The following is a 25010-nucleotide window of genomic DNA, read 5'->3' as shown; positions in this document are numbered from 1 at the left end:
CCTTTGACAGTTTTATTTCTAACAGTGTGGTTTACCCTAATAGTTTTACAAGAATTTGGTCTGTGTGCACAGGTCAACCTAAGTGGAGACGAATTCTTGATATCATGACCAAAGTTTGAATTCCTAGAACTACAAAGATGAGGAAAGGGCCTGAACCATAGTGACTCCTCTAAGGCAGTAACCCTGGTAAATGCATCTGATCCTCATACGATATAACACGCTTAAATTTCTCAAAGTGAGAAAGCTTCATAAACCACAGCTTTTCTGGAAAAAAAAGAAAGAAAAATATATATATATATACACACACATAAAATTGCTTTCTAAAATGTTAAAATGGAAAACAGTAAATCAAAATTGGAGATTGTGATCACTTATTCACTGTGATATCTGACAATGCAAACATATTAAAATAAAAGATAAACATATTAAGAGATAATTAAAACCATCTTTAGCCATAATATTAACTTGCCACATATAAAAAAATACAAAAGCCAATGGATCATTCATTTTTGCACACAATTACAATGTATTCACAAACACTGTGCACAGAATTTCAATATACAACAAGGTCACTCCATATTGATACCTTTAACATTCCTGTATGTTGCAGAAATTAACTTGAAAGCTATTACTGTTGTGTTAAAACATTTCTACTGTCACTAGAATTTACTAGCCTGTGGTGCTCCCTTAACTGCTTCTGATCTGCTGCTTTGCCCTGAAAGCAGGTGCATACTTAGAATATAAATTAAGTTTTTGGAGGGAATGCTAAAAAAGAAAACAAACAAGACGACTTCTACAACTCCCAAAGGCTCTGCATATGTAAGGTGAAGTGTGGAAAAGAAAACTGAAATAAAGAAATGATGAAAGAGTTCTAGCATTGAGTGATGTCACACCGCACATGAAAACTCATTAAACGTGCGCGTGCACACACACACACTCTCTCATTCTGGAACTCTCCCAAAGTGGATAATCTGAAATAGACTTAAAAGAAAATCTTCAAGTATTCTGTTTTTGTTAAGTATTTATTATTTGTGGCTTACCTTAGCACTTTTAGACAAAATAATGAAAAAAACCATGTAAAATTTAAGTATACAAGTTGTTTTTCCAAAGTATTTTAAATACACAAACATCAAAATACTCAATTTTAGTAATATTAAAAGTTTCAGAAGCAAATTAACTTTTTATATCAGCTGTTTACTTGTTTTTTTTTTAAACCTGTCCAACAGCTTCCACTGAAACAAAATAACCTTTTAAAATATAAATCATAAAGGTTATAAAAGGGCATATTTTTCAGAGTACTTAAAATATGAAAAAAAATTAAAAGTTGGAATGTTTTAAGTCATCTAATAATCTAATACCATTCACTTTTCTTTCTTTCTTTTTTGGCTAGACTTCTATGGACAGAAGTGGAGAAACAGAAAACGTATTTCTTACAGATACTGGTGCAGAGGTCTTCTTTCATAAATCAGTGGGGTAACAAACAAACTGTCATGTTCTTATCCCATTATAAAAACAGTTCATCAATTCAAAAGCATGAATTCAGCTATAAATTAGTAAATTTACTAATAACTCACCTTTTTCATTTTCTTTGTATCTACAAATGCCAACTGGAATCTCTGCTTGAAACATGGAGCCCACCATAATCTCCTATTTTAAAAATAACATAAAACATGAATAAGATCTAGTAACACAGATTTGATATCCATTTTCTAGATTTACCTTCTTGGGTTAACTGTTCCTGGTTTCTGTCATAAAACAGTCACAACCAATTAACCATCTCAGGGGAGTACTGTGAGGATGCATGAATTAATGATAGATAAGACCTTGGCTATGACTGGATGAAAATATTAGTAATAATAATGGGGTGAAATGGATACAAACTTTACTTCAAAATATGGAGGAAAAGAAATAAAAATGAATTCTTATAATTCAATTATAAGATAACTCTGAAAAGCAGAAAGTCAAGTTAAAGTATTTTCAGAGCATCCCACTCTAAGCCACGGTCTCTGAATCAGCAGCATCAGCATCGCCAAATGCAAATACTCAGGTCTTACACCAGACCTACTGAACCAGAAACTATGAGGATGGGATTCGGCAATTGTAAGTGTTTTAACAAGCTGTCCAGGTGATTCTGACACACACTGAAGTCTGAGAACCAGAGATTTCAGGTAAAGGAAATAACAAAAGGGTTTGTATAAAGCTCAGTAGAGGCCAAACGAATGAAACTCCAAACCCACTGGACAGGTAATTAGTGCCTAACTTTCATTAAAACAATACAAGATGAAATTGTAACTTCTCCCAAATGTAATTAAATCTTATTTTAGGAAATCTGGTAATCAATCTATATAGTCAAAACACAGATTAGGGGAAACTGGCTGTTCAGAAAGACAATTAGAAATCACCACTGATGAGATTTTACAAGACGTAGGGACCAAGATTAATTACATGGGCCCTCTTTTGTCTGTGGCTACATGTTAATAATACAGTTACTACATTTTCAGAATGAAGACTTATGCAGGAAAGGTACAAAATCATGGTCTAGTAAGTTTAAATAACTCTTGGGATTTGAAAAGTTTCTCTCTCCTGTTACTGTTTCCCACTTTCGTTAGAATTTCATTTTATCTAGTACAACTTCAAAGACATGTTCTGTGTAATAAATTTATTGCTGCACCTGTACAGGAAAACCAGTTAGTTTTCTAAAAATACCACATTCACATCTTCTCTACTCATATATAGGAATTTTCTTTATGTCTTTCACTATAAAAAAGATTACTCTATTGTCACTTCTTGTGGCTCTTTTAACTTTACTCACCTATGCCTATCAGAGAATAAACAGTCAAGTTATCAACCCTGGCTAGGGCGCTTCTAAAATATAGATGTCTGGATCCATTCCAGACCAATTAAACTAGAATCTCTGGATGAAAGCCATGGTAATCAGTATTTAAAAGTTCTTTAAGTGATTCTAACATGAAGCCAGGGTTGATAACTTCTCGACTGGTGTAAAGATAAGACACTTCCTTTTTCCTATTGAGTTCAGATAACTTCTTTTCACCTAATTTATTCTGCAGGGAAGGGAAGGAAAACAGCCGTTTAGGAGCATTATGTACCAGGTATCTTATGCAAAATTTTCATTAAATCCTCACCAACTTAGACAAGGCTGAATTTGTCATTCCCATATTGTATTTGAGGAGATGAAACTCAACAAAATTAATTTCCTCAGGAACACACTACTAGTAAATTCTGAGCTATAATTTGAACTCAGGTTTGATTTCAAAGCTGTTTCCCCTCTACCCTAGTTTCTATAAAAATTCAATTTCATCTTATAAGCCTTAGAAGATGAATCTCTGAATCCTGACACTTTTTTACAGATCTCACTAAAATAAGACAATCTGGATTTACTGTGGCCTACTTTATTACATATTTTTCCTGAGGAAGGGACTAATACTCCCTAGCAGTAAAGGCTTCATCTCCCCCCATGTTCTCCCTCCTGAGTTTTTTTATTGCTCCATTAAAAAAAAAAAAAAATTCAAGGCTTAATCAAATACTCTCTTGGGAAACTCCAGATACAAAATCAACTTATATTGGAGAAAAGATATATAAACTTGAATGTGTGGTAGAAAATAACAGTTTAAGATGACTCCCAAGGTTTCTAGCTTTTTTTCATCTTAATTTCTGCATGATGTAGGAATCAGAAAAAACTGGATTGAAGAACACTTGCTCAAATAGGTCACACAAATAGTAACTTCTATGATCCTTTTTTCTGTCTTCAGTCCCATCATTCATCCATTACTCACTCAAGTTAATTAACACATCCGGCACTGGGATAATCTTTCCTTACCACTCCAACCCACACTAATGTCTCTCTCTTCTAAACGTCTCTTTGGAAACCCATAAATAGATCAATTCTGGCTGAAGCCCAGAATCCTTGGGTAGCGCAGTCCAAGTTCATTTGAATACTTCATTTTTCCCAACTGAAACTCTAAATATAGAGATTTTCCCTTATTTTAATCCACAAGGAGGTTAGCTCTTTTTAAGTTTGCCCCAGGCATCCCAAACCACACAACTTTAAACAAACTAAACAAACAAAACACAGGGAAGCCTCCAAAGTATTAACTAACTAAGTAAACAATCATGACTCAAAAAGTGCAGAAAGGCCACTCAATTTGATATTTTGGGCTATTCTGCTTCCAAATAAATGACTGCTTATGCCCTAAATTAAAAATCAGACCTATGAAAAAGAACACTAAAAAACCTCAATGGAGATTTTAAGAGAAATATCAGGTCACCTATCTCAACAAGAATGACATCATCTCTTCTATATAAATGATTTGCCCTGATCAATGCTATATAACATTTTGATAAATCTTCCTAATAAGTCAACTACTTTGCAACAGCTTAAAATTCTTCAATTTAACCATGTGATTAACTACACAATGTTATACAATTTTATATTTAAAGACTACGTCAATATATTATCTTTAGACTCATTTTAGAAATTAATTATGGATAGTTATACCAAAGCCCAAATCTGTCTCTTCACACAATATACTCTGAGTTGTAAATATCGACATTAATATGGGATGGAAAAACTTGTAATCTAACTTATTAAACAAAATTTACTTAACAAATACCAAAGCCTCCACAACTGCTTTCTCAAGTATAAAAAAAAAGAAAAATCACGTGTGATACTTTTTATAGTGTAGCTAACAAAAGTGTAATTTGTAGTAGTTCAGAAATTTGGATTTCTAATCTTGCTTTGAGTACTGGCTTGCTCAACAAAGTCCAATTTTTTCTATACCATTATTTTATTTATAAAAAGGTAAATATTTTTCTCACCTGGATGTATTAAGGGAAAGTCTGAACATTCATATGTCACAGAAAGACTTACTTCAATTTTATCAATATTTATACTTAGTAAAAGAATAATTACACTTGGCTTTTTAAATATTTATTTATCTAAGTTTTGGGAAAATATGGCTCTAACTACCTTTTTCCAGTCTTCTGATGGTATATAATCTTCATCTTCTTCAGATTCTTCTTCTATTTCACTATCTAGAATAAGTAAGACAATAGTACTATAAAATGATTGCTTATCCTATCCATTCTTATATCTACCATCAAATATTTAAATATGCCAAAAGGTATTTGCAGAGGTAGGTCAAGATATTTTTAATCAAATAATACCCTGTCAGTTAAAACAAAAAAAACAAAACTCATAAACCTTCTAGGACAATCTTCTTAGACAACTGTATTTTCATAAAATGATTTCCTACAAAAAATTTTAAGAAAAAATCTGATTCAGAGTCAAGATAATCTGTTTCTAAGCCTAATTCTCCTTCCAACAGCTTGGTGACAGAATAAATTATATGATCTCAGTTTCTTCCCTTATAAAATAAGAATTGGGGCAAAACAGTGGTTTCTGCACAGTGCTCCTTAAAGCACTGACAACTCTGTAGCACCACTTTGGGGGGAGCGCATGAAGAGAGGGTATGTATGTCTTCCCAACTTCTGTTTTATTCAGAGCAGGCAAGCTGCTATTTGTTTACATTTTGGACTAAGAATGTATTTACATAAAGGGGTGGGAAATCTGAAAACCATCAGACTGTCAGCATCTTCTCAACTCTAAAATGGCACACAAAATTCAAAAGGGTAACACTGCATACAGAAATTAATTCTTCCTATGGAAAAGCTAAGATAGGCAGTATATGTGTAGCTTCAATGCATACATCATAACTAAAATACCAGATTTTAATTATGAAATATTATTTCAAGAGGCAGTCACTTAGTATCCCACTTTTAAGCAAACTTTGGCAATGGATCTGCTCCTGGTTTAACTAAGGGAAAAATACCCCATTTCCCCCAAACAATTATCTCAGTAACTAATCTCTCTGTGCACTGATATACTTTTCAGTTGGACCATATCTGTGATCAAAGTTCACAATAAAATTATTATTAGCGGCCCTACATTCACTTCTAAACAAACTGTGTAACAGAAGTCACTCATACAAAGAAGTAGCCATGTTTAATCAGTTATTACTTTACCACATTTCATGAGAGGTTATTGTTCTTCAACTATTTTCCTTTTTAAAGTATAGAAATTTAGACCACATATTTAAACTAATAACACTAATGGTTAACTTTTTCTTATCTTACTTCCAGAGTAAGGATTCCTTCTTAGAATGAAACATTATGGAGCAGATGAAACATGCAAATATTCAAGATACATATATTAAATGTTGTCTTGACTACTGGTCATCTCTGACTAGATCATAACTGTAGAAAAATTAGGAGAGTTCTTAGTGTAACATATTCCTACCTCAAGAGTCAACCACTTTTTGGACTTGGGAGCCACTGATTAGAGAAAGCAATGCTTACGAATATATCAAGGCTGAGAGGCAAAGAAAGCAGAAAATGGAAAACTGAGGAAAAGACTAGGAGAAATAAAAAAGATGACCATGAAACAAACTAAATTTCAAGAACAGTCAAGAGGGGAAAAAAAGGAACACACTCAGAATCGGGCATCACAGTGACACAGTAATTACTGTAGTATATTCATGGACAAGAGGGCCCCAGTACTGCTAAACTAAGAATCTAGAACAAAATCCCATTACTGATGAGCAAGATTTCAAAATCAATGAATTCAAACAGAGTAGTGAAAAAAACCACTAAAATTTTAGGTCATATATTAAGCAGTAAAAATCATATCCAAAAAATAGTAACTAATGACACTTACTTGTATCAAAATATTTACATCGACGTGGACGGATTATTTCCTGGGCATCTTGAGAAGCAACAGATTGCGATGGATCATCATTGGAAGACTGAGTTTCATCCTCTTGACCTGAGGAATCTTTTATATTCTCTTCCTGTGGAATAATAAATTAAATCTCTAAGATAAAAAGAAGATTGCTGCAGATGAAAGGTCATAGTATTCCAAATACAACTGGAAGGCTAAAATAAATATACTAAATGGTGTCTTGGGCTGGATCCTGGAACAGGAAAAAGAACATCAGTGGAAAATCTTGTGAAATCTGAATTGTCTATAGTTTAATTAATAGTATGGTACCACTGTTGATTTCTTAGTTTTAATAAATAGACCATGGTTACATAGATGCTAACATTAGGGGTAGTTGAGTGAAGAATATACAGAAACTCTGTACTATCTTTGAGCCTCTTCTGTAAAGCTGAAATTATTTCAAAACAAAATAAAAGTGAATACAGAACTGCCAATTAGCCTTTATTACTTAAAAAAAAATAGCATTTTTTAAAAAGTTCTTACAAGTTTATTTAGACTAGGCATTGATAAGAAATCTGGAATGACACAGAGAAAACTATTACTTCTCTGGAGTAGATTACAGGGGACTTCCAATTTGTATTACGTATATCTATATATTAACTTTTAACATTTAAATGTATTACTTTTAAAGTCAGAGTAAAAACAGATGACAAAAATAAGCAGTCAAAATGAATGTATTAATAAACTTTAACTTCAAGAGGAATAAAAATATATGTGTATAGCCTTACTTTATTTTCCCCACTACAGCCACTGTTATCATCATTATCAGCATCTTCATCGTCTTCACCTTCTTCTTCTTCCTCCTCCTCCTCATCTTCTTCAGGTAGTCGAATAGTACTGTCATAACCATAAAGGCTGAGAAGTTCATGAATTGGCATGTCGCCTTCCTAAATAGAACAAAATAAAAAGTTAATTTCTGAATAGGTGGTATTTCATATTCCTATAATTCACAAATCTGTTGAGTATACTCTTAGAACTGTTATGAAGAATTCTCAAATCATAAAAGGTAAAACTGAATATAATTCTGAAACCTAAGAAAATCCTAGGCTTTTACTATTCTTTTCTGCATCAATTCAGTGAATGTACACCAATGTGCAGTTAACACTGCGTAGGGATGCTCACACTTAGTAAGCGTACCGTACATAATTTGGGAGTGGTGAAATAGAATAATCAGAAAATAGACTGTAAACTAAGTTAACAAACCCAGAAAGGGGGATGAAATTCATAGCCCAGCCCAAATAAATTAAAACAGCAATGACATACATGAATGATACTGGATTACATTAGCTATATAGTCTTTTCTAGGTTTATGCATAATTGTGTATAAAATCCTTTCATGGAATCCTTACTATCCATCTTACAAAACTGTTGTATTATCTCCATTTCATAGATGAGGAAATTGAGGCTGGCAGATTAAGCAATTTCTCCAAAAACCACACAAGTTACAAGTAATGAAGCCAGATTTCAAGTCTAATTACAAAAGCCCGTACTCTTATCATATACCAGGCTGCCTCAGCCAGGGACCTGGACCTTCCCCAACCATCACAAAAAACATACCCTCCTGAAGGTGAAATGAAGAAATATCCGTATGTAATGAAATGAAATCAGCTTTCTGCAGAAGGTACTCACTCTAATCAATAATCAAGCATTATAAAGTATCAGGGAAACATGACAGAACTGATTACAAAAAGGAAATTTTACACACACGCACACATACACACTCTGAAGAAAAATTTAACTGAGTCAGTCAGTTTAGAACCTAGAAAAAGGATAATCATGAAACAAGACTTTTGTATTTCTCCAGCAGTCTTGTAGCCTCATTCATGGATAGAAATAAGTCTAGCCCGTGTGTTAAATACACTGTTACAGTGGACATTAATACATCAAACTGGACGATATAACCTGGTGACACTAAATACTTAGATCATACAGTTAACTCCCATCACTCAGAATTCGTGTGTAAAAAAGCAACTAATGATTATAATTTGAAAAAATTTTCTTATAGAAATAGGAAGAAAATACTGTTTAACACTTCTATTTCATACTGTAAATGGATATTCTAGTTATAAATCAGTCTGTGAATCTGTTTCTGAAACAGAAATCAATGACAAGCTGGCATACTTAATTGACATCTCGTATTGTGATTCTCAAAGTGCAATAACACAGTGCTTGAAGTGTTCAAGGATCTAGTCCCTGCAGATACCTGGTCCAGTACCAAGCATCTGGTACAGGAGACAGAAATTTGGGAATTAGGAGTCAGGATTTAAGAAAACAGAACTTCAAAATCAAGAAAGAAATAAAATGAGAAAAAGATATAGAAAAGGTGGGTTATATAAACAATCATAACATATAGCTGCCATAAAGTGTCTTCTATATGCCAGGCATTTGTGGTAAGTGCTCTGATTCCACTATCTTATTCTCTTTTCTTAACAAAAGCAGAGTGAGAATATTACACTACCTTATTTGATCTTTAAAAGTACCAGATGACAGTGCTACCTTTATATATGTAAATAAGAAAACCAAGCAGAGAGAAACATTATGCACTGACAGAGACTTTACTATAATACCTAGACCTCCTAATCCCAGCTCATACTTTCCATAAACTTCTGCACCACAAATCAGAGGCAGGTTTAACAACTGAAGTCACTTCTATGACCAAGCCACTGAAGTCACTATTATGAATAAGGGCCAAACCAGGAAAAACACTTTAGCGTAGGTTTGCAACTAACATTTACATGGACCTTGAGAATTCATAAACAGCTTGTTTCATAATATTTGTTTCATCTTTAAGACTACCTTAATATGCTACTACTACCTCTAAGTTTTACAACTGAGTTAACTGATACTTTGAGAGATCACAAAAAAGGAGTATGATTACCAATCAAATAAATGTCTTCAAGTTCTCTACCTTTGGTCTGTCTTATTCAAGGGCAAGAGAATCACCTTGAGAACTTATTTAAATAGACTGCTGAACCCCACCCCAAAGTTTCTGATCTAGTAAGGCTGAAGTGGGGCCTGAGTATCTGCATTTTTAAAGTACCAGGTGATATTGATGCTGCTGGTATGAGACCACCTGGAGAACCACTTATCTCACAGTTCTAGGATAAGATAACTGCAAATCAGCCTTTCCAGTGGGAGGTAATAAAGTGCGATCATTATCTTTAATAAAGCTTATCACTAACAGCTGATAGATAGCTAAGTTATGTGTCAAAAGGGTAAGTGATACACCAACTGCATGAAAAGATTTTTTTTTTTTTTAACCATTCTCAGGTAAGTGGAATATCTGACTTCCATGGTGAGGTCAAGATTTTTCCCTCTTGGATACATATCTGAAAAGTGTGACTTGCTTTATAAAAATTCATTTCTCAAAGAAAAATTTAGCAACACCCCCAATATTGATTGACTAAGCAGAGAACAGAGTAGAGTCAGAAGCGGCTGATCATAGTGCATTTGGAAGAGAAGTGCTTGAATCTGAAAAACAGTAACAGAACTGGCAGAGAGAGAAGTCAGAGGAAATGACAACTGCGCAAGCGTAGAAACAAACAATGAATAAGCAGGTTATCCTGATTAGAATAGAGGGTATCTGTAGTAACCAAAAAAAGTTAGGGCTGGTATTTTTACCTACTTTCTCTAGTTTTACTTAGTTTCTAAAGGGATCTGTTATACTCTACTTTTGATTCATTTGAGAGTAGCTGCTGAACAGTGATTGACCCTATGGAACAGCTTAGGGAAAATTATACACATGACAAAATATTCAAGATGGACTTAGGCAGGGAGAAATTTAGTTTGCTAAGTTGGAATCCACTGTTATTCATATGAGTATAATCAGAACCTAAACCAAATTAGTGGTTGTGGTACAGAAAAAACTCGAGACCCTGCAGAAGGAATCAACGGATTTAACCATGGGTTAAGAATGATCAAGAGGTCCTTGTGACACCGAATCTCTGCTTCCAGACATTACTTGGACCCAGATACATATTCGTATGACACCGAAAAAATAATAAAAACAATAAAGTTCTAAAAAAGTTCTAACAAACTTTTAAAAAGTTTATTTTCAGTCAAAGTTGGTTTTAGGTGGGTTTTATCATGTGTAAACAAAATATCCTTGCCTATTCCATCAAGAAAATTCTTAATATTGAAAACAAAGACTATATAGTGGTATTATGCTTTTCTTTGGAATTGACTTTTAATTTCTGTTGCCCTATATCAAGTTAGTAAGCAACAATCATGACCCACATAGTATGAAAAATATCTTACTTGATCTAAGGTATAAAGTGATGCCCTTACAGCAAACACTGGGCTATAACTACAATAAAACCTCAAATTAACTTTGCTGAGGCATCTCCAGTTTTAAATTCAAGTATTGTATCTTGTTGTCTGCTACCCAATCCTTTCTTTCTACTTCTACACGCATCTTTTTCCAGAAGTGTTCTTTCCTCCATTCCAAGCATGTATTTTGATTGAAAGCTTACCTCCTGGACCTCACAGTATCTAACCCAATTAGAATCACTGTATTCCCTGGCCACGCATTTGGAATGGGCACGTGACCCAAGTTGGACCATAATTTGTTTACAGAATTTTACCAATAGCAGCTAAAGAATATAGGCTATATCTCAAGCAATAAATCTAGGAGCCTGAAAACTGACAACATATGAAGAAAATTGGTCTGAAAAAGGACACCACTATGTAAAAAAGCAAAAACAGAAAATATGTTCTGGTGGCACTTGAGTCCGTGAGGTCTAGATATCTCCCTGCCCTTAATGAAATTAACACGAGCCTTACAACTAAATCTTCATTTTGCCTAAGCTAGTTCAAGATGGATTCCTGTTATTTGTACCCAAATATTTGATATAGAAAATAATGCTGGGCTTCCCTGGCGGCGCAGTGGTTAAGAATCCGCCTGCCAATGCAGGCGACATGGGTTCGAGCCCTGGTCTGGGAAGATCCCACATGCCGCGGAGCAACTAAGCCCGTGCGCCACAGTTACTGAGCCTGCGCTCTAGAGCCCGCGCTGAGCCCGCGTGCTACAACTACTGAAGTCCGTGCGCCTAGAGCCCGTGCTCTACAACAAGAGAAGCCACCGTGATGAGAGGGCCGTGAACCACAACGAAGAGTAGCCCCCACTCGCCGCAACTAGAGAAAGCCCGCACACAGCAATGAAGACCCAATGCAGCCAAAAATAAATAAATTTTTTTAAAAAACTCAAAAAAAAAAAAAGTAATGCTATCCCGTAAAGCAAATGTTCTTTGCTATTTCCTTCTGAAAAAAAGACTAAAAGATGAATAAAATGTGGCTGACAGTACATTATACTAGGGCCCATCAGTCACCTGTTCCAGAGACTTTCTCATTAGCTTATATTGTCAAAGTCTATGTTCTACCAGGTACTAAGGGGCTTTCCCCAAATTGAAACATCACAATAAAGTGTCAGAGTGTTTTGTTCCCATTCATACAAGGGTTGAGAAATGGAAGGAGCAGAGTGAAAGAAAATTATAAGTACAGTGGTTCTCCACCGTTCGTTCGGGTGTTACAGATTTCTTTGAGAATTTTATGAATAACTATTAAGATTTATTGAGTGATTATCATGTACCAGACACTGTGCTCAATGTTTTACATATATCATCCTTGTAATAACACTGAAGCTTAATAATGTTAAGTAACTAGTCCAAAGTTACACTCTAAGTAAGTAGTACAGTCTGACTCACTGCTTTACAGTGCCCTTACATACATATGCATATACACTCCCTTCCTCAAAACCTGATCCTAGGTTAAGTGTACATCATTCTGATGGAGAGTGAAATAAGATGTGCTGGGTTGATAGACTATAAGAAGTAAGGGAAAGTAAGGAAAGAGGTTGAAGGAAACTTGGACATAGAAGACATATAAGAAGGAAAATGGACATAGTACAAAATGAATAAAAATCAGCCATGTGAACTATACCTACATATTGTGCTTTAAAAAAATAAGTTGTCTAAGCACTGTAACAAAAAGAGGGACAATCATGTCTATATAAGCTCACCAGAGACTAGCTGGAGGTGGAAAGAATATAGACTTTTTCAAAGACAAACATTATATCTGAAATTAAATCTGTCCTTAAACTTCAAAACAATACGGTAACGTTACCAAGCACCAACAGCAGTATTGTAAGGTTGGAGTGGTATCCGTCTCCTAGCTGCACAGGAGGTGGTTCCCTCTCCCTCACACCAGGGGATCAGTCATTTACCAATGACTGCACGTGGTACCAGGTGTTGGCCGTTGAAGGGCCATTTGGTGGATGGACGTAGTACTCTTTCTATACCTATTGTGACTTACCAGTAAATACTTACTAAGTTGGGGGAAAGAAGGAAAGAGACTGATTTTCAGCCAGGAAGGCTTAAGAGACCACATCCAGATTGGACAAGAGTGCTGGTTCCTAAGGTAACCAACCTCTTGGGGCTGGGGCTTAACTACAAAATAAACTATGAAGAGATGAAGGCAGTGAACTCTTCTTTATAATCCCCATGCTGGAGTTTCTTTTTTTTATATGTATAATTCATGTGGTATGTACACTTAAAAAAAACCTCAATCTCTCACATTTTAATCTTTATTCTCTAGCTCTGGAGAGTCACTGGGTGAAATGTGTCTAGCACTTTAAAGTGTTAATTATTAACACTGTTATAATGTGATTTTTCAAAAATATAAATACATAAAGATATAGCTGATCCTGATCCCTCTTCCCCCAAAGAGACTGCTACTGTTCAAAGTGAGACCATGGGTTTTCAGAGTGCATTTGAAAAACACGAGTTAAACCTGCATATTGCCATTCCCAGAAAACCAAAGTTTACTATGGGAATGATTCTGACACTTCTAAGATCACTAATAAATTCTAACCTGTACATCTAATTCTCTTAAAACATTCAAATGCTAACCTTACCTAAAATATTTTATATTGATAAGATTCATGCATACAAACATAACAATACACATAAAAGCTAGTTTACACTGAAATTTTAGAATTCACATTGAATGAACTTAAAACTACAGGTTATTGCTGTTACTGATAACTCCTGAATGAATCAACTGTCAAAATTTTGCCCCAATTACATCAAAGGTCCATTTCATGCAACCAAAGTGCCAGGCATAAACTACCTTACCAATTCCTGACACAACTATGATGTTTCACTTCTATAGAAGCAAATTAGTAATCAATGACAAAATCTTGCTCACCTTTTTAATAAGAACAAAAACCAGTTTGGTTTGGACCTGAAGAGTTTACAACTATAGGAAATCCAATACATTGGCCCTGTAGCTCAGCTCTAGGCTACAGATGAAAGCACTGGTGATTATGTGCTACTTACACCTAAGCCTTAATTACTCTGGGAAAAGTTATAAGTATTCTCTGAGAAGGTTTAAGACTGTCTGGTTGAAAAGAATGTAAAAGATTGGTTCCCTTGTCTTTCTCTCCCTTTGTATATTTTAATTACTTTTTCCTAAAAAAGGGTGATTTGAAAGCAAATTTTGGGGGGTTGTAAGGGACTGGGGAAGGAGGTAGAATAAAGGAGAAAATAGGAAAAGACCATAACACGACCAAAATTTTAGTGAAGCCCATTAGTAATTTTGTAGTAGTTAAATATAGTAGCCCATTTTCTGAAATAAAACAATAATCATTCCACTTCATAACCTATTTTGACCTGTACTTGATTATCTCTTCTTGAGTAATTACCTACTCAATTACTTGAGTAACACAAAATGTGAAAAAATGGAAAATATACGATTTTCTTCCTTTACTTTTTATCCCATGGATGGGTTATTCAGAAAAAAGAAAATATATCTAAAGTGATAAGTTTCTGTGAAATACAGGCAAATAATTGAAAATAATTGCATTTCCGCTTCATGAATATATGAAGCCACTGTGATTGATTGTTAAATCAATCGTTTCCTCTGATGTTCACCTAGGTTCTGAATCATCCAAGCAAATTATCCCAGTTTTTTGAATGGCTTTCCAGCCTCTCCTAAAGAATAGTTCTGACTCCAGATTCCTTGTGTTCTTTTTAACTCATCCTTGAAAAGCTTTTATAACAGCTCTACACCATTACCACTAAGATCAATTCTGTTGTCTGGCTTAATAAAATACTGAATTGCTTAGGTATTATGGATTAAGCCAGTTTTAATCACTAAATGATTCAAAATGGGATCACCTGACAAGATCTGACTTAATAAGACTACTTTTCCAGCTCTTTAACTGTACACTTTAAAAAGTTCTAAACTAAAATTCTGAAACATATAATCTTTACTACTGTAAAAGTATAAGAATTCATTTTTCAATGACATTATGTACTCCAAATGCTTAAAAGGCTGGCATATGTCTTATTTCTTATGTTCTTTTTGTCATGGAGTACAGCAGATTGTATACATAATACCTTTCAATGATAGCATACCAAACTGATTTATTCATTCATTCAAAAACTCTGAGTGACCACTCTTGCTAGGTGCCATGAAATACACTGGTGAATAAAACAGACTATCCCTCCTCTCATGGAACTAAAGGAGGATACAGACAAAAAAATTAAACAAACATATAATTACAAATTGTGTTAGGCATAAAGAAGGCACTGAATGGGGTACAGTGGTTAAAAAAAGCTGATTAGGGGCCAGGAAAGGCCATTCTGAGGAGGGAATATTAAGCCCAGACTTGAGAGGATAAGGAGCCAGACTCAGAAAGCACATACCAGAGAGTGGGAATGAGGTGAAAAGCCTTGAAGTGTGAAAAAACCAGCACATCTAAGAACAAAAGCAACTAGTGTAGCTATACAACTAGTGTAATAAATGGATAAAGGACCATGTCATGTAGGTGGCCTTGCTGGCCAGGGCAACGAGTCTGGATTTTCTTCTGGTGTAACAGGAAGCCACTGAAGAGTTTTTTAAATAGAAGGCTGATATAAACTGATTTATATTTTGAAAAGATCATCATGGTTGCTGTGGTAATATACTGGAGAGAAGAGTGGTAAAAGAGGACATGAAAAACCAGTTAGGAAGCTACTGTAATAGTCTAAGCTAAAAATGATGGTGACCTGGGCTTGAGGGCAGTAGCAGAGATGGAACAAGAGCCAGATAAAAGATATTTCTGGATAGAAATGATAGGTTTATTTAGGAATGGATATTGAGAATGAAGGAAGATGACTCCCTGGTTTCTGACTCAGGCAACAAGGTAAATAGTAGTACCATTTTCTACTGAGATGGAGAAAACAGGGAAGAAACAGGCAGAGGAAGGAGAACATCAATCAATAGTTCTGTTTAGACATTTAAAATGTAAAGATGTCTACTGAGATATCCAAACAGAAATGTCAAGCAGGTGGTTAGAAAAACAAAACTGGAGACAGGGTATAGGTTAATGCTAGAAAAATAACTAAGAAATACTGAGCATACACAGACACCATGGGATTAAATGAGATCAACCACCTAACTTAGCAGTGTCTAAACTTGGTGTGCACACTTAGTGAAGATGTAGATTTGAGCTCCCCCTCCGCATTCTGATTCAGTGTGCCTGGGGGAGAGGCATACAAATGCACATTTCTTAGTAAGTCCATGAGTGATTCTGATGCAGCTGACCCTCATACTGTATTCTGAGGAGCACTGATCTACAGACAGAAGAAAACACAACCCAGAACTGAGAACTGGGAAATTCTGAATCTAATCCTTGAGGAAAGGAAGACGAGTCTGCAAAAGACACTGAAGAGGAACAAGGAGATCCGGAAAACGACAGTGGGTGCTCTAAAATTCAAAAAAAGAGAAGGGAATGGTAAATTGTGTTGAATACCTCTGAGAGTTAAGTAGAGAAAGAAGTGACCAAAGGATATAACAATGAAATCATTGGTTATCTTGATAGGAAAGGGGCAGAGACAAGCTAGGGCACTTTATGGAGGAAGCAGGAAATGAGGAAGATGATGACAACTCATAAGAAATTTTGCTTCTGAAGGGGAGTAAATAAAAGGTGCAGTAACTGGGGGAAGGCAGAGGTATGTAAGAGGAAATTTAGTACCCTTTTTTTGATATTTTTGATATTTTGACTTTGTGATGTTTTACCAAAGTAACTACTGAATTCTAATTCACATAATAAAGTTCTTTTTAAAAAATTTCCAACTTTAAATTATCCCACCTATGACCACATAGAATTTTTCAGCATTGATTATATATAATACCACTTTCCCCAAAATAAAGTAGAGAACTAAAATTTAGTGTTTCCTCTCTCCACAAAAAAGTTATAACCACTTCATTCTCGAGCTCTTATTGTTATTTACCCTTGCAAGATCCTCTATTTCAGAACTGAAGTTTGTTTCTCCTTCCATCATTTCTTCCTCTTCTAATGTGCGTTCATCATCAAAATCATGAACCAGCATGTCCGCTGATGGATCAAATTCATGGTCATCTGATGTTGCTGAACCTCCTGGTAAAGAATATTTTAAACAATTTGGTAAACCAAATTATGTGTATCTTATTAATATTAATTTCATGTATGTGTTATCTGAAGCTGGATATGTCAAGTAAAAGTACGAGGGAAAAGCTATGCACAAAAAGTATTATTTGTTGTTTTCTAAAATTCTTGCCCTTACTTATCACCCCCCACAAAATATCTTCTTTAAGGATTATTTTTTTACCCTGTTTCACTTCTATATATTTACAGTGACAACCGCAAAACGGGGGGGGAGGTGGGGGGAATGTTTGAAGAGTACTGTAATCTTCCAACAAAACGTGAGTTGTAAATAATAAATGGTCATATCAAGTAAGAATAATCTTTTGTGTGAGAAAAATCAATTTGTAATCAATTGATTGATATTTAATAGAACCAATGAGTATGAATATATAGTCATGTGAAATACACAATCATCTGAATATAGTCTAATGAAAATACAGCTGAACTCAAATATTATTTTATCACATACCCACGAAAATATATTCTAATATAAAGGTAGTTGTCCTTAACTTACTTAGTTGAAATAACTCAAAGAGTATAAAAAGCAAAGTTTATTAAAATTATATACAAAACTCTTATGAAAGGCATTAAAAATAATCCAGTAGGGAACTGTTGTATAAGCTAATCTATTTTTAGCCTCGTGGCTGGGGAATACTGCTATACTCAATAGGGTCAAAACTTGTAATAGGAGATAGCAAATGCTGGGCATATATAGTCTATAAACTATCCCCATATTTGACTATTGCCAAACCTGGACTTAAGTTTACAAAAGCATTGTTACCTAATAAACAAATGAGTTACTTAACATTAAAAAAACCAAAAACAATTAGCAATTTATTTTTATCAATTTAAAGTGTTAAAGGTTATATTAATACATGTACCTACCCTTCTATTTCACTCCACTAAGAAAACCAATAAGTAAAACAAAGAGATAGAGAGGCTGATTTCTTGAAAAATCAGACAATTAGGAATAAGGGGCGCCAAGACTCCAGGGTTCTTGTTACCTCACAATATTTTCTTATGTGCCAAATACTATGCTTAAGCACTTCACATACATTATCTCATTTAATCTTCAAACAATCCTATGAACAAAAAACAAAAACTTGAGGCTCAGAGAGTTTAAGTAGCATGTTTAAACTCACAGAGCCAGTAGGTGCCAAGAACGGAATTTTAATCCTGGTTCTGCCAATTCCAATGCCTTTGCTTTTACTGTGCTCCAAGGCTCCTGTAAGCCCGAGTTTCAGAAGCAGTAGATATTCTGCCTCAAAGAATACCTGAAAAGAGCCTATGTTCACAAAGATGAGTAAACTGCAAGCTAGGTCAGATGGCAAAGCACTGAGAAGTCAGTGTGCTCTTTGAGGAACATAACAAAATATTGATATTAAATATAAAATAACTAAATATATAATTGCTAAATCAGGTACTGTCTAACTTGTTATAATACAAATGAGTTATCAGAGTTTTAGAATGATTTATAAAATAAAAACATTTAGAAAAGTATATTACCTTAATTTCTTCTGGAAATTAAGAAGAATGTGGCATAATTTTAGTAGGGGATCTTAGTACTAGGTGAGGGACTAGACACAAGGGTTCTGTAAGAGCAGTTTGAGAATCACTAATTTATTTGTTGTTTCTTTGTCCCAATCATTATTCCTTCTTTCTGAGTTTTCAATGGAAATGTCCCAAAACTTTTCGGTTCACACAGCAATCTTCTAGGACACTTAGTCAATAATTATGTATTCCTACAGATGTTGCTCTATTTTTCTTCTCCCTTGTTTTAGTTGACTTCTTTTTACCTTGTTCTTTGAGACCAACTAACCATCCTATTCCTTTCTGTTAATTACTAAGGCCCAAGATTAGGCAATCTCCTAGGGAAAAGAATCCCAAAAGTAAATTATTAGGGTTAGGGAGTCTGGTGCTTTGTGTAAGTATTTTGCTTCAGAGTTAAGGCTAATATCACTGCTTCGTCATAGGATTCCATCCTACTGCAAAATCGCTAAAAAGTACCTTACATCTTTGCAAAGACTCAAAAGATAAATTCAGTTTATAATACATCACGTGCACTCATTTAATCATTTTATTACCTTCCCTTCCCTAAATCCCCACCTCTAATGGCTACTATATGTAACTGGTTTACATTAGTGGAGTCTATAGACAGACCATTTAGCCTGGGTCACATGACTACTATTATTAGCATCAATTCCAAAGTACAGATGTTACAAAGGACACAGCCTTTCACCAGTGGACCAAAAATTTTTTTACATTAAGTTTTTATTCCTAATTTTTTCCTAATTGCCTACAATTAGTATTACTTAAAACAATAAACATTTCCTTGGACAGAAGCCTGATACTACAAATAATAAAATCTAAAAATAACTTTCTTAATTCACAACAACACTCATTTGTTGAATCTTTTATTTTACCTTTCCCTCTCTCATTAAATGCACTAACAATATTTTTCTCAAATACTTTGAGTTTCCCATACAAGCAAATATTTCTAAGCAGTTAATGTTTCCTTTTTAAAAATACACTTCAAATATACTTCAAATCAAACAGTAAATAAAAACTACACAAAATACATGTGGCAATTCATTAAAAAGAAAGAGAGAGAGAAAGAGAGAGAGAAAGAGAGAGAGAGGAGAAACCCACAAATAGTCACGAGGTTGAACTCACAGCAGCCTCACCTGTACCTTCATGGGCAGTCAAATATTTCATCCATTTCTTTTTCCCCAGAGAAAAGAAGCATTCAGAAGAAAAGCAAGTCAGATGATAGTCTAACTCCTCTAACCTTTATGTAACTAATAGGCCAAATGTTAGTCGAACAGAGATTATAAAAAATATAGAAAATACTTACCTGGACTTGAAGACTCAACAGATGGCTGAGTGGGGGAGAAAAGAACAAAAATTAGCATCTTTGTGTAGTAAATCTTTATAAACATTACAGGAATTATTCAATGACTGATATAAACACCAAAAACTATAGTTACGTTTTAATGTCCGAATTGTCTAAGACAAACTAAAACTTCCCATATAATCCCTTCTCTGACATTATGTTAACTTAAGCATAGAGAAAAATCTAAAACGTTCCTAAATCTAGAAACAAAGACAATAACGTGGAATTAGATTCAGATTTTAAAGGCAAACATGTATCTCACAATATATGTGGTTCAAGAGATATGATTCTAGATCCTGGAATTCTCTAAAATATTATTTCCTTATCAATACAGGGAAAACCCAAGGTTTGTTATCAAGCTGGTCTCTGGCTTAAAATGAGTGTGAGAAGGGAGGCAGAAACAATTTAAAACGTTGTTTAAAATAAAAATTTCGTTGTAAGAAAGCAGAAGGAAAAATTTAAGTGTTACTTCAGCACCAGACAGTACGTTAGGTTAACTTTACTAACACAAAACATACTTTTAAATTACCACAGAATTAACAACCTTTCAAGCTCAAATCTGGGAAGGTTAAGTTATCTAATGGAAGATCACAAAGATTCCCAATTATAATGTTCCTTCTACTGTACCATTCTACCTCTCATAAATTTAACCACAAGCATCTGGAAAATTTAAAGATAAAATTGTTAGCAACTTATTTTAGTGTTATCACCACTTGACAGTCTGTGGCTGTGTTTTATCTTAATTCAGTTAATTCACAATTATAAACAAGTCATCTGCAAACATCAACTCCTATAAGACAAATTCAATAACAGAAATTCAAAAAATGCCTCAAATGACATAAACTTTATAACTGAAACCTTGCCTATTCATTTCAAGCTATCTATTTCATGCTCATTATAAGTCAGAGATGCTGGAAGTCCAAAAGCACTAGCAAAAAGATAGAGATATTCTAGTGTTTTCCTTCTTTGTACTAAGAAATGGGGCAGAGAGGCAAGAACAAAACTGAAATGAGCAAAGTGCCCGATTTTTCAAAAGCTAGGCATCTAAGACAAATTCTTATAAGGTGTTAAAAGTCCATTTTGAAAACTGTCCACATTATGCTATTGCAGTAAGTATGCCATTCTAGAGTCCACGTGGTGACTTAGATTGCTTTGAGGCATACTTTTTCAAGGGTCCTATTTTTTCCTTTTAATTCTTACAAAAGAATGGTTCTTGCCTATAGCATTGTCTCATTCTAACAAAAGACCAACAGTATTCAGTATTATATATTTTCAAGCGTCCCACCACCATCTTTACTTAAAAGTTACTCTGCCACAACAGAGTGAAAACAGTGCTACTGTTAAATTTGGTTCGTCCAATGGGAAGCTGTAGAGCAGGGTAACAAAGAATGTAACCATAAAAAGGGTTTTTAGCTTGCTTAACACCTTTTGAACAGCTATATACTTCTAGCTCAAAATAGATTTAACCACCACACAAATTATTACACAGCAAATCAGTATTTTAAAATATTAATCCACTTCTACTTCACACTTTATTTCCCAAGTTTAAGCACAACCTCTGTTCAAGGCTACAGCAAAGTTAATGACTATCTTCATCTGGTCCCAGGTTCACTATCCACAGAGTAGCCTTACAATGCTGTTTTTCCTTTTTAGTAAACTTCTGAAATTGGTTTGCATGGCATAAACAAAAAAAACCCAGGACTTCTTTCAAATTAGCTAAAAAGAAATAGCTCTTTGAGCATTTGGCTCTTTTTGAACACTTCAATAATTATTCTGTTTAACAATCTTCTGATAAAAAAGGCTGATTAAAAATAAGTTATTCTACTGAAGAATAAAAGGTACATTTTCACTGATGTTATTAGATATTGGCAATAACAGAGATACTGAATTGCGACTAGCGTCTGTATTTGTATTTGCGTTTGAAAGACACCTCAGACTGCGCTAAATGCCAATAAACACCACACTGATTGTTGTTTTATTGGTAAATAGTTACTTTAATGTTCCGAAAAAGGCCTGAAATATCTTCCATTTATTAAAATACCAAATGTTTAGAGGACTGATAGCATTTGTAAGTATAGCTGGCATAAGGCAGAACACCCAGTGCTCAAAGATAGCGCTAATCATATTATGTAAGACATACTAGAATGTTTTAAAACCATGATTTGATGGATGGTATATCTAGATTAGAACTAGGGGCGGGGAAGTAGGAATGGTTTGCCTATAGATACATATTTTAGTATTCTATGTTCAAAATAAAATTCTACTGTATCGGTTTGATGAAGACAGGAGTGAGACCGGTTTCCTGAAAGTTAATTATATCCAATTAAATCAGACGGGCTTCTTGAAAACAGGCATTTGAAAATAGTGTATACTGTAAATGTTACTTCTGTCCAACCAACAAACTAAATGATTATCTTTCAAATGAAATATGAGTTTAGTATCATAATACAGGAAACTTTAGTATGAAATGAGGGCATTTTTTATTTAGGTATTTAAAAGAACAGCAGAACCAGCTTATGTTCATAGAGCACTACATATTTTCAAATGCATAAAGTTACCTGATCATAAACCTGGCAATAAAACCTGCCCCACCTACCTCGTTTTATAGATTAGCAAACCCAGGGAGATAAACTGACTTGATCAAGGTTCCACGGTGGGTGGTGAAGGTAAAGCCTAGGATCTGATTCCTTCTATACTTCCCAAGGAAACAACTATGTTAAAAAAAAAAAAAATTATCTTTACCTCTCTCCTCCTTCCTCCTTCCTTTCTCTTTCTTTTTAAAATGGTTTTCATCTATCCAAAGCATGTTTAAAAATGTGACTGCAAGTTGTCATCTGTCATGTCAGACTCTTTTTTATGTCACATTAGGAACTGGTATCTCTAACAATACCCTCTAGAAAAACCTGCAACATCTACCGTTAATGACTACAGTAAATTAGAAAGGAAGAAGGAGGGGAAAAATAAAACTAAAGCTAAACAGGTACTCATTTGTAGCAATACCTATTTTTAGCAAAAGCTCAAATTATAAAATGTAAGCAGTAAAGAAAATTTTTACATTGGGGATTAAAATGTACTTAAAATGCACTCATACATTACTGGCAGAAGTATGAGTTAGTTTAAGCATTCTGGAGATCATCTTGCCAACATGAACTTACCCTACTGATATGCCTAAAACAGCACACCAAGATACATGTATATCGTTTATCACCACAAAGTTGTCTATAGCAAAGAGTTGGGAAAAAATTTAAGTCCGTCCTTTAACTAGTTAGAAATGAAATAAAGTTTTTCCAAGCAATGGAACATTATTAACCCATTAAAAAGAATGAGACAGTTCTGTTCCTGTTGATTGAGAAAAAAATGCTAAAAAATATATATATGTATATGTAAGTACATGCATCTGGATAAATAGACAGCTATGTTAGGAGTAAAAAGCAAAGTACAGAGGAGAGAGTAAATTGGGCTGGAATATACATAAAAAAGTTTTCCCCCAAAAGGATACACAAGAATCTGTTAACAACAGTTACCTCTAGAGTATGGGTTGCAGAAAGAAGGCTTTTTTCATTTTATACCTTTCTGTACTGTTGGAATTTTTTAACCACTTGCAAGCATTACTCTTTTTTTTTTTAAAAAGAAAGTCAGTAGAGATTATCTCATGCAATTATGAGCTATTTTCACTTTCTTCCTTTACTTTTAGATTTTCAAGAAAACCTAGTATTTGCCTTTTTTTTCTTTTTTAACAAGTTTATATAATTTTGAAAAATAACCTAGTTTTCTTTTAGGTACATACGTAATTGTTTTATCTGAGATGGAAAACACTAGAGAGACAGACAGAATATGAATAGGCTAAATCAAGTTAAAGAGTGAACTCTGTTAACTTTTATAGCAACTTTTATACCGTCACCCATATATGATTCAGCAGATCAAGCTGCTAATAATTGTAGCAAACATTCAATGCCTCAGACTTGTTCAAATGTTTTTCTTCTGTATTTTTCTAGACCATGGTAAGAAATATCCCATATACCAGAAAACTGCAAATTGAGAGATAAAAGATCAACTAACTAGAATATCACCCTTACTAAAACATAAATAAATAAATAAAGTAGTAAAAACATGAAGTAGTCATTAGACTCTTCTATCCCAGACAATCAAGAGCATATTTTTCAATACGTGTAACTGTCCTAATTGTTCCCCTCAAACCAATTCCACCACCATTTAAGTATTATTACCACCTACTTAGTAATGCAGACACTGAATCACAGATTCTCACCGGGATGAAGACAGAAAGGAGTTTAGGGCCTACTCCAGGGTGGAGAAGGCAGGGAGACTGTGCCAGGGCCCACAATCTCTCTTCCTCCATACACAATTAAATCACTTAACTTTGCCGTAGGTTAACAAAGCCTTGGAGTTAAAACTAGCAAATTTACCACAGTAGTAATAAATCAGAGGATGAACTGCTATTACTAAGCACTAGGAATTCAGAGGCCTACTAGATTCCAGTCTTAATTGTGCCACAAACAGCACAATCTAGGACAAACTGCATAAGCTCTCTGCTCAGTTTCATCTTCCCTTAGATGAAAAGATTTAGATTTCTTCAAGTTTAGTTCAATTTCCTTTGAGATCTAAGTTCTTTACTTTTATTATGAATTGCTCAAAAGACATAAACACTACTGAGGAATACTTAGCTCCATGGATGGGATATGTTTAAGATTCTTCTAAATTTTTTTTTTTAAATCTAGGGCTACTGGGAAAAAAAGATGATCTCAATTTGCAAAAAGCTTTTGGGGGTTGCTACTTTATGAATTTCATATCTACATAAACCTAATTATAAAAGTCATTCTAAGCCATGGCATAGGTCGAACAGAATGGGTCCCAGC

At 34.3% G+C, this 25010-nt stretch overlaps 1 protein-coding gene across 8 annotated transcripts in view; it reads right to left on the bottom strand.

The window, feature by feature from the left end:
- Positions 1–25010, bottom strand: part of MIER1 (MIER1 transcriptional regulator) — a 55272-nt gene that overhangs the window by 20807 nt on the left and 9455 nt on the right. For 7 of the 8 annotated variants that reach the window (XM_068540067.1, XM_068540069.1, XM_068540073.1 and 4 more), the window contains 6 exons: positions 20098–20122; positions 17071–17216; positions 7525–7683; positions 6734–6866; positions 4988–5052; positions 1575–1647 (listed from right to left, as the gene is read on the bottom strand). In XM_068540067.1, coding sequence (XP_068396168.1) covers positions 1575–1647; positions 4988–5052; positions 6734–6866; positions 7525–7683; positions 17071–17216; positions 20098–20122 — 601 coding nt within the window. Of the gene's footprint in view, positions 1–1574; positions 1648–4987; positions 5053–6733; positions 6867–7524; positions 7684–17070; positions 17217–19927; positions 19965–20097; positions 20123–25010 lie in introns of all 8 variants that reach the window. The other variant, XM_068540075.1, reaches the window with a different exon arrangement.

Source organism: Eschrichtius robustus, chromosome 3 (assembly GCF_028021215.1).
Source record: "Eschrichtius robustus isolate mEscRob2 chromosome 3, mEscRob2.pri, whole genome shotgun sequence".
NCBI lineage: Eukaryota > Metazoa > Chordata > Mammalia > Artiodactyla > Eschrichtiidae > Eschrichtius > Eschrichtius robustus.
The sequence above is the reverse complement of the archived record's forward strand: the minus strand, read 5'-3'. Positions and strand labels throughout refer to the sequence as shown.